Here is a 16755-nt window from a genome sequence, read left to right as displayed (position 1 = left end):
TTTTTTTTTTTTTTTTTCACTGTTGTTCTCATCTGCTCTCTATAGGGACTCTGTCAGAAATAAAAGTAAATAAGCATTATTGTGTCCCTTGTTCCTGCTGATTGTAATGCTGGTACATAAATACAACCCAGAATAGGATCAAAGTAAAGCAGGTTTATTTGATCTGATTCTTATTTTGTGTTTTTGCTCATCTGCACAGCCTCCCGCCCGGTGGAAAACAAGCTGTGCGAGGGTCCGATCCCCAACAGGTCCCAGCTCTGCCAAATCCCCTGTCCCATTGACTGTGAGGTGTCACCGTGGGGCGCTTGGGGCCCGTGTACCTTCGAGAACTGCAACGACCAGGCTGGAAAGAAAGGTACGAGGACGTGGTCCTAATTGACAACATTGTGTGTTACACTGGTAGAACACAATACCAATCACTGCATTTTCTGGCTCTATTGAAGATAATAAATATGTTGAAAATAATTTGTCCGTTAACTGTTATTCCCGCGTCCATCTGGCATTGAGATAAATACTAGACAGTTTTACTCTGTGAGACACCAGCAGTGACCTCCTCTTTATTTATTGTTATTGTTTTCAGTAATTATACCAGCATATAAAAATGAATGTGAAAATAATATATTATTACACATAAGCACTTTCATTAACTTTATCTGGACGCTCTCTGCTGTAGTAACTTAAGAACTATGGTTGTAAAATATTTGGTGCTTTCTTTTTAAAGTAGTAAATGCTGTCTATTCTCCATCTATATTATCTTTTTTTATAAGAACATTAGAATTAGTATAGTATATAAACATTATTGTTAAGTCTGAAAGCATTCATGAATCTGCAATCTTAATTATAGTTTGAATATATAATATTATTATCATTTTATACTAGCTATAATATAACCCTAGCTTCAGAGGAAAACACTGAATAGTTAATGTTCGAATGCTTCTGGTAGCAGGACATCTGGTTTAGAATACATTGGAAACATACTATTGCTGTAGGTGGTAGTGCAGCAACATTAAAATAACATTTTCAGTATAAAATATACATTTGTTGTGTCAGTATGTAGAAATTGTTCAATCAGTGCATGCATAGATTGGTTAAAGCAAAAACTCTCCTGCAAAATTAAATCTAAATCAACTGCGATACCAATATGTTCACGGAAGCTTCTAAAAAGTGTCACAGGCTGACTTCTGCATGTCTTGGTTCACTGGTTACATGTGCATTATGACTGTTCATATGTGCTATTACTGGAAGTAAAAACTACTTTCATACTAGAACAAGATGGGTTAGGGTAGGATTTCTTAAGTGCTCAGTCCATGTAGGGGAAATCAAGGTTTTTCCTCGTATTCCCGTTAGTATTAATGAGCTGTGTGAACAAGTTCAGCCATCAAGCCAAACCAAGCTAATCAGGAACATCTATCATCAGTACTGGAGGAATTACCTAAGAGCCTTCACTTAAAGGTGGCGTAAGCAATTTTGGAGAAATACAAAACCATGCAAATACCATCTATAGATAAAGATAGACTGCGAACTACGACACAAGTAAATTTATTTCTGTTGTACCAAATCATAAAAAATTTCAAATAGAGCAGTAATTAGTAGCTAAAGCTGTGAAATAAATGTAGTGCAGTGAAGAATACACTATTTCTCTCTGATGTGTAGTGGATAGCAATGTAAAGTAGCAGAAAATATGCTATACATACAGTTTATGACCTTGAGTAAATATACTGTAGATTTGACTATCTGTGATCTTGCCGTGCTGCAGGTTTCAAACTGAGAAAACGACAGATCACCAACGAGCCGACGGGAGGGCCCGGAAACTGCCCGCACCTGGTGGAGGCAGTGCCGTGTGACGAGCCCAGTTGCTACGACTGGCAAATGGTCAGCCTGGATCAGTGTATTCCTGACGATGAGAAGCCATGTGGCCCCGGCACTCGGCTCGCACAGGTCCAATGTGTCAACAGCAACGGTGAGAGGGGAGAATTAATTTGATCATTTCAGATTCCCTCGTTAAAATTCAACATATTCCTCCTGAGCAGTATTTGTTGACTGACATAATGGAGCAAATTCCTACCTGCTCCTTAGTCATCCTTGGAGTGCACTGTGCTTTTTGACCCACCTCCATTTGCAATAAACAAGTGCAGGTCTGACCTTGTGTGAAAAATCCTATATTTTTCAAGGTCACCTCCCCACTGACCCTCCAAGCTCCAACACCGTACGTGAGGAGATTTCATGACTGGACTCCTGGTTGCCATTCATCAACTTTGTGAGGAGTTCTCCTTCCAGACTCCTCTCCCTCCAGTCCTCCATCCTCTCTCCCTCTCCCCTCCCTCCCCTCTCTCCCTGTTAAACCTCTCCTACTTTAACGCTTGCTTGATTCAGCATTGCCACCTCTCTCACGCTGTCTCTCTCAGTACAGTCTTCCTCTCAGCACGCACAATTAAACCTTACTCGCCCTAAATCAAATCAATCCTCCGTAGCCCTGGGTCTCAGAGTATCTTGTGCCCTTTGCTGCTCCTGATTTTTACTGCTTCTCTTTATTACTGTAAATCCTTATTATAAGAGGCGTTGTTGCAGACTTTCCAGACTTCCTATTGCCTTCAGATTGTGGACTATGTTAGATAAAATAAGGTACAACACATTATTGATTTTTATTCAGTTGCTTTTTTCCAGCGAGGTGAAGATTACATGGCATTTTTATTTATTCAGCATGTAAAGTTAGAAACTGCTGCAGCTCTAGGAATCTCATTCAGTCCCAAATGCACTCAGTAAATCTTCATTTTATGATCCTGTGCATTGACTTTGTTCATGTTTTCCCCACTAGAGAACTTGATTCGTCCTTCTAATGTCTCCCACAAATCACGGTTCATGCATCAACTGCAGGTATTCAGTGAAGCTGGTCCAGTGGAGACTCGGCCTGTACTACTGGAGTTAACAGACTCTGCACTGTTCTTTCTCCCCTGACTTCAGTTGATTGATCCCTCCCCCCACCACCTCCTTCACTCCCTCATCTGATGAAAATTGATTTGTTCTGTTTGGATTTTCACTCCGCTATTTCGGCTCAGAGATTTTTCACTGCAATGTCAGCTGTATATTTTCTCCGAGTGTGTCCCAGTCATAAAAGAAAAGGCCACACAGCCGGGCCCCCAGACAACAGGCGATGGTCGATACAAATGTTATTGAAACTGGCTATTGATATTCCCCATGCTGACTGCCTGCCCACTTAGGCAGAGAGCTGTGTCTTCTCTGCACACTGAGCATGGCGGTTTTTCCCCCTCATAGCTGGAGTTCTGTTCATTCATGTTTTTTCTGTGTGGGCCGGAAAACTGCTGGGGTCCCTTGTCACTTCTTATTTTCATGCCTTCTCAGTTCAGTCATGATTGGTTCACTGCCTATCTGTCAAAGTGACATCTTAATGCAGAGTCAGGCCCAGTCTGACTTTTGAAGCTCAAACGATTCTCCTCTGCTTGAAATTTCAATTCAGCCATTGAAAGGTTTTACATTTTCCTGGGTGTATGCATCGTTCATAGGAGAAAATATTCCCGGCTCGGTTCATGGCAGCACATGAAGCAACATAGAAGTGTATCTGGGTTAATATAATCCACTTATGGCATTGCAAGGAGCTCATCAATAAAACATAGAGGACGGTGTAAAAACATGGGAATCCCATGTGTGTTTGCTCTTCACATGTTCAATGCAACTTTAGTATGGAGATAAAGGCTGAAATAGAGTGCATCAATATGAATATTCTACAGATAATCCATAAAAAGGGTTGTAATCAGCTGTCATGTCGGTATAGAAAACGCAAGTGAAATGTTTTGAATTATTTCTGCGGTGAAGAACGGCAGGAATATTGAATCGACCCAGAAACATCAGGCATGTCACTGGTTAGAACGCTGTTGGTTATTTGTAGTGTTTAGTTTTGTATCTGTTTGATGATTTGCAGGTTAATCGATGCTGTGATTAAACATTTTTTGCAAATAAATTGAAGTTTGGATTGAAAGTCAGGAGATTCCACTAGACGGCAAGAAGTAACTCTCTGACTTCATAATTTATTCAATGACATTAATGTGGCCCATAAATATTTGAATGAGATGTCAGTAAACTCTAGTGTTTGCAAACCTGCGCAACATTGTTTTATACAAAAAGAGCAGAAAGTGAAAAGATGAATTAATAAATCCAACTTTTTCTGGACAGAAAACTCTCCTGCTGCTGCTGTTTAGGAAACAGTTTGTATTATGCGTTTGTATGTCTCAAATATTCACTCCATGTCTGCAATTTTCCTCCTGGTTTCTATATAACAGCCACATGAGTCGACCAAAGAACGGCAAGTTGATACTCATGCCAGTTTGGAGGATATATCCTTTCCCAAGTTGTCTTAGGGACAACAGACGTCTTAAGAAAACAAGCACGCCTCTACAATGGGCTGCATGCTTGACATTGCGCCATCAATTAAGACACGCAGCTGTTCATTTTCCCAGCTGCTCCAACCATCTCTGTACTGAAGTGTAGTTTGATGGTGATAATTTAATTCTTGCAATGAATCTTTAAGCCTTCAAGTTTATTCTTATTACCCGCCCAGTCCATCCTCAACTGGAAAGTACAAGCAAAGGGTTTCACTCAGTGCTTCAGCAAGTTAATTTAGCACCTTCATATGTTCTTTTTCTCCTTTCACAAATGTTCCAAGGAGGACAAAACAAGATACCAGAATTTAATTTGGGTAAATAGATCAGTGTAAAAGGGGTTGAGTGAGTAAATTATATGTTGCTTATACCAGAGGTTTTTGATCACAATAGTAAGAAAACTATTTACAGAATCTGTTAAATAAAAGTCGCTATATTCATTGTTTATTAGAAAAAGAATATTGACACATTTTACTCGTACCATACTGGTTTCAGCCGAGCACTCACTCAACCCTACAAAGTAATAAGAATAAACGGTGGGTCTTCACTCCAGCAGCCGAGTGGCACAAACAGGGTGATAAAGGTGAAAAACTGTTGTAATTACAGAGATAATTCTACTGAGAATATATTGGTAATATTAATCATTTTTTAATGAAAAAGGTAGTACGGGGTTAATGCTTTACACCATGGAGTAAAATAATGAGCTAATATCAGTTCAGTACCTCTACTACCGCCAGAGAATTCCCTGATATGACCGTCAGTAATTGCCTGAAAGTGATGCTAAAGTTGTGCCAAATATTACTTTTCTTCCTCTTTTTAATACAATCAAACTTCCTCTGGAGATGATTTACTACCTGGAAAAAAACAGATGTTATGGTTTACTCGTAAACATATATGTGCTATTTTGAAAGTAATGCACATGAATCAAATGCAAAGCAACCTGTATTGACTTTCAACATAAGAAAACCGAACCCAAACCTGAGAGTCATTATCTGGAAAACACAGACGGTAGTTTCTATGTGGAAAATATATATTCTCCCATTTCTCCTTAATTTTATGCCTCAGTTTTCATTTTTTGGTAATTACTGATATTGATTTCCTGAAACTTTTTTGTAATTGTATTGCACTGACATAACCCCATTAGCATTAAACATGGATAAAATATGACTTCATTATCATTAGCATGGTGCCCCAGTCTCTTCATCACATTATATATTCTTATATATATAATATACACTATTATTATAATTAAGAGACTGTTACCCTGATATATCCTTGTTATTGTGAGCAGATTGACGTATTGTTACCCCGTTGTTACCTCACTATTCGCTTGTGGTACAATGTAACCTGACAATATGGTTGTATTCTTTACTCAGCTTCAGTCTGTCCTACTTTCCTTCCTCCCAGATTTGATCGTGTTTATTTTCTATCCCCGTTTTTCTGCAGGAGAGGAGGTGGACAGAAGCCTCTGCTCGTCTTCCTCGGCTCCAGAGCCTGTGCCCTGTGAGGTGCCTTGCTCGAGGGACTGTGTGCTGAGCGACTGGACACCCTGGTCCACATGCTCTCAGACCTGCTCCAGCAAGACCATCGAGGGGAAGCAGATGAGGACACGCTCCATTCTGGCCTACAACGCCGGGGAAGGTGAGTCTCCACCTGCCGACAGTCTACTGCGCCATCGTGTATGGAAATATATGCAGATGAGGCCCAGATATTGGCTTAGTCATGGCCTTTCAAGTCGTCCTTTGCTGTCACTCACTGAATGTCTGGATTTCACACTTGTCTGCATGTGCATTTGTCCTTATCTCAAACAGTCTGCTTATCTGTCCTGGTGATTATTTCTGTTGGTCTGTCTCCTCGCCTGACACTCACTTTTTATCTGTTTCTATGATCATTTCTCTGCATATGCTTGTTCTCTCTGGTTTAAATCTCCGTGTGTGTCTGCTTGTCTGTCTGTCTTTTTTTTTTGGTCATGTCTCCAAACATTTCCCTGTGTCTTATCTGGGTGTTGGTGTGTGTGTTTTCCTCACAGTCACTGCGATGGTTGTGGCGTGGATCACAGTGATGGAGGGTAACATTTGTAATTAGAGTTTGCTGGTAGTTTTTTTTTTTTTTTTAAACCTCTAGCTATATGTTTACACGTAGCAAAATTAAAAATGTTAGCTTGTTTCGAGTTCTAAAAACTTCATTATCATAACAGCTTTAGGGTAACTTATAATTGATTTCCAACTTATTCAGCCAGTTGCAATACAGTCAAGCCTTTTTGGCCATGTGTGAAATAGCTTAATTGTGTTAGCTGTTTTCTGTTGTTCTGCGGTAGTATTAGTTTATGTACTGCATATCTCACCTGTCACATTAACGTCACTTTAATCTGTATTTGTCAAAGGTCTTACGCTGGTGCCAAAGTTTCCAGAACTTTTTGGTAAATCTTTTACTTTTAGACTAGAAGTATAGTAGCTGCACTTGTAGCTTTAGACTGGTTGAGAGATACAAAGGAAATTGTATCAAACTATATTATGCTGTCACACACTTTTATGAACACACATACTCAAGAACAATACCTGAAAGAAGCTTTGTATCTCCACCACAGGTTCCCCCTGCAGAGTAGATTATCTGATTAGATTTTGAGCTCCTTGGCAGATTTTGCAGCTCCTGTGTTGTATACTAATGACGGGAAAAAAATGAAACTACAGGAACCACTCAACGCTTTAAGATACAGGGTTAATAATAATAAGCAACCACCAATATATTGGCATAGAATTAGGTGCTAATTAATACATTATTAAGCCTAATTAATGACCTATTTAGCATAACTGCTTACATTTAATTCCATGGTGATTATTGTAGGACCAGTAATCACCCAAGTGCCTCTTACTGTTTGACACCCGTCAGTTGAATGATATTCAAGATGCATGCTAAGTGGCACTTGCTCCAGTTCTTTATGAACGAGCCAGCAAACTAATTTATCCTGCAAACATGAGCGCATTTAAATAACTTACATATGCCAGCTTTGTTTGTCATAGGGTTTCCTGTAAGCTCCTTTAAATTATCCCCATTGTCCAACATACAGCTTTTCTAGGTCATTGTTCAGGAACAGCTCATGCTCATTTGGGGCACGGTGTCGTGCTAGTGTTGAGACTAGCATCGCCATGTTGTTAGTCAGTTAAGCTGGCATGGCGCAGTCAGCAGAAAGGTAGTCATTCTGAGTAACCATTAGGTTGAGATTTGTCTGAGTTGGCAGTCTGTGATCCAGGCCCAACTGTGTGTACACCGCCGCTCATTATGGAGTTGGCTCGCTGTCAGCTCCAGCAGCGAAATACAGGTGTGGAGGAGCCACAGTGCCACAATGCCCCTCAATCTTTGCTGAATGCCCCAAGTGTCGGCAGTTACTCTAAACTGGAGAGGGCTCTCTCCACCATTGACCCAACAACTGAATGACTGACTTACTGACTGACTTACTGACTGACTGATTGCTGCCTCACAAGAAAAATGGGAGGGAGACAGGCATGGAGAGGGGGAATGGGAAAAACAATAGATGGAGGTTGTACACACCAAAGTAGCGCACTGAAAGTGCAGTTGGAGTCAACGACTCCTCCGTCATACAGTATGTGAACACACATTATATATCTGTAGTGTAGTTAGACTTTTTATGACCAATATCTACAATAAAATAAAATAAAATAAAAATACATCCCTGTACCGCTGTTATAACACTCCCCTGGGAATTATGACAGGAAAGTCCAACTCAGAGGCACAAAATGTTAAATAAGTTGTGGAAGTCTAACAAATTTAATTGCATAAGCATTTGTTAATGATGATGCAAAGCACCTTTTAAAGCAGATATTTTACATTGGTAGAAAAATACAATATACGTCGTGCATTTATATACCTTCTGCATGCATAGTCAGCATCTTAAGATATAGATTTAAGATACAGAAATTCAGAAGGTCAAAAGATTTGTGGGGAAAGTTATTTGTATTCAGACTTGTGCTTTTTGGGAGCTTCAGTTGATTTCTAGGCAGCATCTTCAGAATATTGAAACCATACAGTGCATGTCCACCTCACAGCTCCAAAGTTTCCAGGATTATCTCAAGTTGAGGTTTCTGGGGATTGGAAATTTCCAATAAGTGTTGCCCATCACTTGAAAATAATCACTTGCCTGTAACCCCAAAGACATTGGGCAATAGAATAAGAAGATTGATTAACTAATATAACTTTATGCATGTCCTGGAATAAAAGCTAATCTCATGTAACAGAGACATCACACCACAACATTGATGTACCATACATATCTATATACATTACAAATATAAGTAAACTAACATACATGTTGACAAGATTACATACAACACGATTGTGTTGTTAAGATGTCAATCTTAGATTATTTAGACAGAAATAACCTGCTTTAAGACTTTTCCTTGAGCATGAAATGATTAAAAAATGATGCTATTAATGAAGTCACAACCGACACATGAAACAGGAACATTAAACAATAACAATGACATTGATAAATCACTAAATAAGATGACGCTATGAGCATTTAGTTGTCTTGAACCTTTATCACAGTTAAGCACATACAATTAAGCAGTCTCAGATAAATCAACTTGAGCCTCAGTGCGTAGCCTCAGGGAAGCAAACTCTTACATCTCAAGGTTTTAAACCTTGAAACCGGCTCTTTCGCAGCCTCTCAACTCCCATTTCTTTGAGCATAAGAAAATGTTTTTTTAAGGTTAAAATCCTTATTATTATAATTAGGCTGTCACAGAGTGTTAAAAACTGGCTATATTTTTTCAATAAACATACCAAAATTGACAGTGACTATGGGTTTGAATCTATATATGGCTAGTTTCCACTCCCTTAAAGCCAGAATTAATAGGATTTGTCGGTTTCCTCTTGGATACGTGTTTACTATCTGGCACCCGGTCTCTGTTATTATAGAGTCCCGCCCTCACACCCTCCACGTTATTATTGGCTGGGGGCTACATACCCACCGCCCAAAGGTTGATGCCCAGAAATGTCCCAAACACAGCAGATGAATACAATACAGGCAGAGGGTGAGGTCTCTGCAGATACAGACACTGCCACACATTTCACATAAGTGATGATTGAGAGAGATAATTCTTCAATGAGTCGATACATTGCCTTTAAATTAAATCCTGCTTTGCTCTTGCAAACATAGCTATTATCATTCTGTTCTGCACTGTCACCGGTTTCATATAAGGTTCAAAGGCTGTTAAAAAGCATTTCTTTAACAATAGAACTCCAGGAAAGTCTTATTATTACTAAGGTTTTTTAATTTTTTTTATGTGTGCCAGTGTAGGTTTCGTTCAGTGGGTTTCACGGATTAAGTTTCAGGGAGAAAAATAGGTTAACAACAATTGTCAGACAGGTGTGCTGGATTTAATAGAGCTCCTTCCTGGAGTGTGCATCACGTAGAGAAAATGTCCTCGAGCTCCAAGTCTGAATAGCAGATAACTGTAGAAACACCTCTGGTCTTGAATCATGATATGTCTGAAGTCTGATTACCAATGTGCCCCATTTTGGTATTAAAGCAGTATTAATAGATTTTTATAAATAATGTTTCACCATTGCCATTACTTGTACTGCTGTAACTGCACTGTATATCCTTATGTTCGTGTTGCATATATCTTATTGTATTCATATATATGTATTGTATTAAACACTTTTGATATTATATATAACATATCTTCCACCTTACTGTTCATCTATAGATCTGTACATACTCTGCACTTTAATGCTTTTTGCACTTCTGGTTAGATGTCAGCTGCATTGTGTTGTCTCAGTACTTGTACTCTGTGCAATGACAATAAATTTAATCTAATCTAATCTAATCTAATGGAACAAGTGCAAAACACAAAATTAAAATATTATCTCCTCATAAAGCCAACCTCTGATTAGCTCTATTTTGGTCCAACTCATGAGGGAAATATCTGGCTCTCGAGCTGCTAAATGCTTCAGTGTGTTCACCAGTAGTTGTTAACTTTGTCTGTGTGCCACTTGGTGCTGGTCAGGTAGCGTACAGTGGGTTTATCAGAGCTTTTTTGCTCAAAACAGCCGCCTACTGCCTGCTGGAAAAAAGCCTAATGAGAGCAGTGAGAGTGGACCAAAACAGTAATATTGTGGACTGTAAAATCCCCCAAAAATGAGCAGAAAAATTAGACAAACTGCATTCAGGTGATAAATATCCGTGAGTTTTGTCAGTACGAGCAACTTCTTTCACATTAAACTTCATTTAATCTATTGTAAAGGATAAAGACAATGATTGGTTCAGTTTTAACTCCTCCAATACGTGAGAGAATAATTTTATTGTCATTGTATTTCATATTCTCAGGTGGCGCCCTGTGTCCAAACAGTAGTTCTCTCCAGGAGGTACGAAACTGTAACGAACATGCCTGCACAGTTTATCACTGGCAGACGGGGCCGTGGGGCCCTTGTACCGAAGACCCCTCTGCCTCGTCCCTCAACACCTCCATGAGTGTCCGTGGTGGCAGTGACGGTCAGGGCCCCTGCTCCATGGGAATGCAGACTCGTAAGGTCATCTGTGTGCGGGTCAACGTGGGACAGGTGCCACCCAAGAAGTAAGCCTTTCTTATTTTTCTGCTTCACTTGTTTATATTTCCAGTGAAACCTTACTGGTTATTTCTTGCCTTGCTGATTTGTGGACGTTTACTGCTGTGAAATCAACTCCTGGAGTATTGTGTTGAAATGAAAATTGCCCACTTCTGAGGACTGAAATCCACTGGCTTTGAGCGGTCGTTCTCAATCATGTGCCATTAAGATCCAAGAGTAGGCACATACTCATTTCAAACAAATCTCTACAATGGCTGATCTTACTGATTTGAACACCGTTAACCAAAAAAATAGGAAACTAATCGGCTAAATCTGGAGGTGCACTTGGAAGAATAGAGGACATGGAGAGCTCCAGTAATCTTTTGATGTGTGAAATCATTTGTTAAAGAATGTCTTTTGTTTTTGGTTGCTGCTGGATGAACACAGAAAGAGGTTAGAGTCGGTCTTGAAGCAAAAATTTTTAAAAACGCTTACTGACATCGCCAAGTCAAACAGTGATCTGTGAGCATCTGTTAGGGTGCGTAAGCGAATAGACAAGACATTAAGTCATAGTCGTTTGTTTATTTGAAATGACATCGGTGACAAACTTTCCACGGTGAGAGTGAACAGTACATGCAGATATGTGGGTGACATTGAAAAGCAAGCAAGATTTAAAAAACAAAAGAAGAGTCAGGAGGTGAGAAACAGATGAGAGAAGCAGCAGTGATGGGGAGCAAAGTGACAGCGGGAGAGTAAAGTGAGTCAGAGACAAAAACAACGAGCCGGTTAAGTAAGCAGAGCAGAGTCTACGTGAAGTTAACTCCCAATTCATATCTTCCCTTTGCAGGCGACCACAGATAAATAAATAATCTCTCCGTCCCTGAAAGCCTAATTAACCCTGCCGTTTTGGGCGCTGGTAATTTCTCATTGATGATAATGACAGTAATTAAATGGGATTGATACTTTAAGGCAATTTAATCACGAGGCAGATGAGAGACAAGATGTTTGTGGTTAACTCTGAAGACCACACTGCATGAGGTGGATTCAAAATATGCTGCCAAATTTACTTTAATGTCTGCCAGAAACTTCTGCTCTTGCCTGGTGTCAGTTATGCTTGACTGATTCATTCAACAACAGAAGATAGAAGAGCATCCAAATGTGTGGATAAGAAACCCAGAGTAGATTGATTTCAGGCCTCCTGTGTTGAATTTCTTCCCTTGCTTTCTCGCTCTTGATTCAAGACGAGTAAATTCTTCCACCTCCTGTCTTACACCTCCAAAGTGTGGTTAAGAGAGGATGGGTACATAAATGATTTAAGGGGTCGGAGTGCGTTGTGTACAAGGTAAGTGTGATTCATAGAGAGCACCTCATGATGAAATGAAGATTAATGTCCAGTTCAATGGTGGCTGTTTGAGCAGCTGACCCAGTCTCTGCAGCTGTACGTACTGTATCAGGGCTGCAGAAGAGAGGTCGAAGTCCAGGATGTCTTGTATTTTATTTTTAAATCTGCACTGTGCAAAGCTGGAGCAAAAGACAGACGCAAGCCCCAGCGGGTTGGAGAGTGGGAGGGGTGGAGGAGTCAAGGGTAATGGCACTGAGTAACTGACAAACAGAGGTTTCAGTCGATTTGCCTCCATTATCTTTTGTTTTTGCTGATCAATAACTTTACATAAGCAAGTATCATTTGTATTAAGGGCCAAAGAAAAACATGTAACAATATCACTAATGAGGAGTGAAAAGAAGATATTTTTACCAAAGTGGACTCCCATCAAGCACCTACTCACCCACTCAGTAGGTGGTCATTGTTACCTCAGCCGAGTTGGTTTAAGGTTTTGGGTAATGAAGGTCACACACTTAAAATATGCCAGGAGTTATTTGACATTTTCAACCTGTGTACCACTTAATGAGAAGCTGTTTTTTTTTAGGTTTAGCTTTAAGTGTAATTCCGACAGGACATCTTTAATGTCTTTTATGTTGTTGGTATCATTTTTATTCTTTTGCTTATAATGGATGAATCATAATAGGAATTCATTAAAGGAAGTTTCAGATTGCAACTAAACTGAACACTGCTCACGTCTGTATTTAACAACCTGGGAATGATTACTGGCTGTGTAGGAGGAACTACGATGGCAGCAGAACTCACGCAAAAGGCCCCATACAGCCAGTGTTTGGTTTGTCCATTCTGGGCTACTGTAGAAACATGGCGGACTCCATGAAGGCGACCCACAGCGTCTGTAGATAAAAACTCATTCTAAGGTAACAAAAACACAACAATTTCTATATTCAGGCGATTATACACTAATAAAAACATACCTATGAGTATTATATTCCATTTCTGCCAATAGATCCTCCCAAATGTTACACTGCACCTTTAAAATATGCCAGGAGTTATTTGACATTTTTAAGTACCAACTTAATGAGCAACTGTTTTTTGAAAGGTGACTTGCAATTACCACAGCACATCTTTATTTATTTTATGTTGTTGTTGTTATCATGTAATGTACGTATAATGGATGAATTCATTTAGAATGGCTGAGATATAATAATATGAATAATAATTAAAATAGAGTCCATTAAACTGATCAAAACAAATAATCAGACAGGTTGTAAACACATCACCACTTTCTAAACAACTAATCTAATTTGAAAACTGAAGCATTAAAGGATTCATCACCTCTATCTTAACACTTACATGCCCATATTTGCATTGAAAGGATTTTTGGTTGCTGTAACTGTCTAAAGTTAGAGTGATATTGGTACCAACTACAAGTCTTCAGATTTCGACAGCTGAAGTCTTGTATTGTCTTCAGCTGAACTAGAGTACAATTTTGCACTGAACAAGGATTGTGGATTTGGTCCCCCATCACAGCAAGTACTATGTCAAGATACACTTCAAACAATGTGAAGCAATCCTTTGTAAACATGTTAGATTTTGAAGAGCTACTTCAGCCTTGACCTGCTGCTACTTTGTGTAGTTGTGTTTGATATGAGTTTTTACAGTACAGTGGGCAGTAGATGTTCAGGGTGGGATGACTTTTTGTTTTCACTTAAAGGTCCAGTGTGCAGGATGTAGTGGCGTCTAGCGGTGTAGTTGCAAATCGCAACGCTTAAAGGAGAAACTATGGTGGCTGTGATAAATATGAATGCTCCAATCTAGAGTCAGTGTTTGGTGTGTCCCTTTTGAGCTACTGTAGTAACATGGCAGTTCAACATGGCAGGGTCCACAGAACGCACCTTCTGTGCATATAAATGTCTCATTCTAAGGTAACAAAAACACAATGATTCCTATATTCAGGTCATTACACTCAAAAACATAGTTGTGAATATTCCATTTCTGCAAATACATCCTCCTAAATGTTACACACTAGACCTCAAAGGTCGAGGTATTTGGTAAAACTGGTCTTGTGGTCTCATTTCTCGCTTGCTAGAGGATGGAGCAGTCTGGAAATTAATGTTTAGTCTCCCTCCCCATGCCTCATACATTATTACTCCCTGACTATATTACTGTTTTCCTGAAATTCCCAATTTGATTTTAAAGATAAAACTATGGGTGATAAATAATTTCTAATGTTGTTCTTTAGATTCCTTTATAGTTAGATTATGTGGTAATATTTTACAATTCCTCTTGAAAGTACACATCTTTGAGGTGGAACAAAACACATTTCCAACCACTCAGAATTCTGTGTTTCAGCATATTCTCCCAACATCTGAATCCATGCAGGGGGATAAAGGGGAATGTATGACTGTTTTACCGCTGACTTGGTGTTATAATATGTGGAGTTGCAGGGAAGGAAAAGCTGTCGTATGCAACCAATTCGGCATTTTGTTTCAGTGGTTTTAAGAGCGGGAGAATTATTCTTGTAACATTTGAAGATCTTATACTCTCTGTGTCCACTTGATTAATGTTTCTCTGTGCTCTGCTTTGGGGATAAAGCCTCCATCCTGCATGTGTGATTTAGAGACTTTTGAACCTCCTGCATAGTCTTATTTGGCAGATTTTGCTCTCCACTTCTTTCAAACTTATTCTAAACAATATTTAACCAAACACCTGAATTCTTAGTTGACATTTTAGCATGAAAAGCACTTGGAAGAAACCTGCATCTTCAGGTATATTGCTTTAATAATGGGTTTTTAAGGTCGAATTGTGGTAGCTACAACATTTGAGTTGTAGCATTAATGAAGTTTAAAGGAAGCTTCTTTGTTATAAAGCATATGATAGCATTTAGTATGTGACGTGTAAAAATCCTGGGTATTTTTCTCAGGAAATAAGATCAGATTTTCCTGTGAATTCCACAGAAAACAGTATCTCAATTCCCAGCTTTTCCCGGGCATTCAACTCTCAGTCCACCCTCTTAAAAAAGGGATTAAACTTGTTGTTCTGTAACTGAGATTTTTACAGTGCATTTGAGAATTGTGAATCTAAAAAAAAACACACCCACAACAAAAGCAAACTTGTCCAATTTTGTTTGGACCACAGAATAACAGCTCCATGTGTCATCACAGCCCCTGTCTCCTCCTGCCTGAAGGCAAAGGGATGGTGTGACAGATACTGAGAGCACTGTCAGACCAGGAGTCTCTCCATAGACTGTGAGGCTTCTTTTACACCTGCCTTCATGGACCACTGGTGCTGTCCGTGGTGCTGAAGAAGCTTCCCTCATTCTGACTCAGCCTGTATACTAACCCCAGCTCTGCCTTGGTGTCCATTATTCTGTCCTTTTGTAGGTCCTCTGACTGTTGTAACCCTTCAAAGATTTTGTTCAAAGTGTGTAGGTGGATTTTCCTCAGGCCACTGTCACTGGCAGGGGTCCAGTAACAGGCTATAAGCCAGCATGTAGACTTTCATAGCTCTGCAACAGAAAGAAGCTCTCGGGGTGTAGAACATTGCTGTTTTATTTTAGCCGTTAACACATAAAAGTTTTAGTTGTTGCCCAAAACACACACACACACACATAGAAAGGACACAAAATAATTTGAACACCTCATGGGGAAATGACTTTGACTCTTCAACTCGCAATGACAGCCACTGCCACCAAGATGGGTCCCATTAGGTTGATTGCCAATTAGCCGCATTTGTCAGCTATAAAAGAGGGCAATCAGCACATTCTTGACGTAAGCAAGTTTTCAAAGCAACATGAGACAATTAACGAGCTGGAAGACTGGCTACAATCGATCAGTAGTCACATGCATGAGCATTGGTCTAAAAAAAAAAAAAACACACAAACAAAACAAAAACAAATAAAACTTATTTAATATATCAATAATGAAAACATGACACAAACACAAAATGCAGTGATTAAGATGAGCAGAAGTTCACATTAACAATAAGTTTATGATTGACATGTACAATATAGAGAGAGATGAACAATACGTCTTACTGGTACCCAGTTTAATAAGACTGTGCTCCAAGGAAGAGCGACAGCAGCAGCTGTTTCAACCCCAAAGCAGCTTATATTTACATTCATGTGACCAAGCCCAGCCGCAGTGATTATGACGAGAGCAAAGGTGCAAATAAGGTGGCGTTATTTAAAGATCAACAAAGGTCATGTAGAGAGAAGGTGGGGGTAGACTAAAAAACGGACAAAACGTCTGCTGTCTGTCCATTTTCACCATGACCATGAAGCATTTTAACTGGTTAAGAATTAATCTTAATTTAGTACTGATACCTTTATATGTCCTACATAAGCAATCAAGACAATCAGCAAGAAGACTAGTTATTATTAATGCCTGCACAGGTCAGATTCAGTCAGATTTGGTCAAATCAATCAAACGAGTTGGTATAAACACTACCGCTTTT

At 39.4% G+C, this 16755-nt stretch overlaps 1 protein-coding gene across 1 annotated transcript in view; it reads left to right on the top strand.

Moving 5' to 3' along the window:
* The window catches only part of LOC118335591 (thrombospondin type-1 domain-containing protein 7A), a 146876-nt gene that overhangs the window by 73292 nt on the left and 56829 nt on the right, over window positions 1–16755 (top strand). Inside the window, exons 6-11 of the mRNA XM_035671955.1 lie at window positions 200–355; window positions 1757–1960; window positions 5841–6035; window positions 6424–6462; window positions 6778–6813; window positions 10744–10990. Of these exons, the coding sequence (XP_035527848.1) occupies window positions 200–355; window positions 1757–1960; window positions 5841–6035; window positions 6424–6462; window positions 6778–6813; window positions 10744–10990 (877 nt within the window). The remainder of the gene's footprint in view (window positions 1–199; window positions 356–1756; window positions 1961–5840; window positions 6036–6423; window positions 6463–6777; window positions 6814–10743; window positions 10991–16755) is intronic.

This window comes from Morone saxatilis, unplaced genomic scaffold, assembly GCF_004916995.1.
Source record: "Morone saxatilis isolate NCDOM2014 unplaced genomic scaffold, NCSU_SB_2.0 Contig24, whole genome shotgun sequence".
NCBI lineage: Eukaryota > Metazoa > Chordata > Actinopteri > Moronidae > Morone > Morone saxatilis.
Note: the sequence above shows the minus strand (reverse complement) of the source record. Positions and strands in the feature narration are given on the sequence as shown.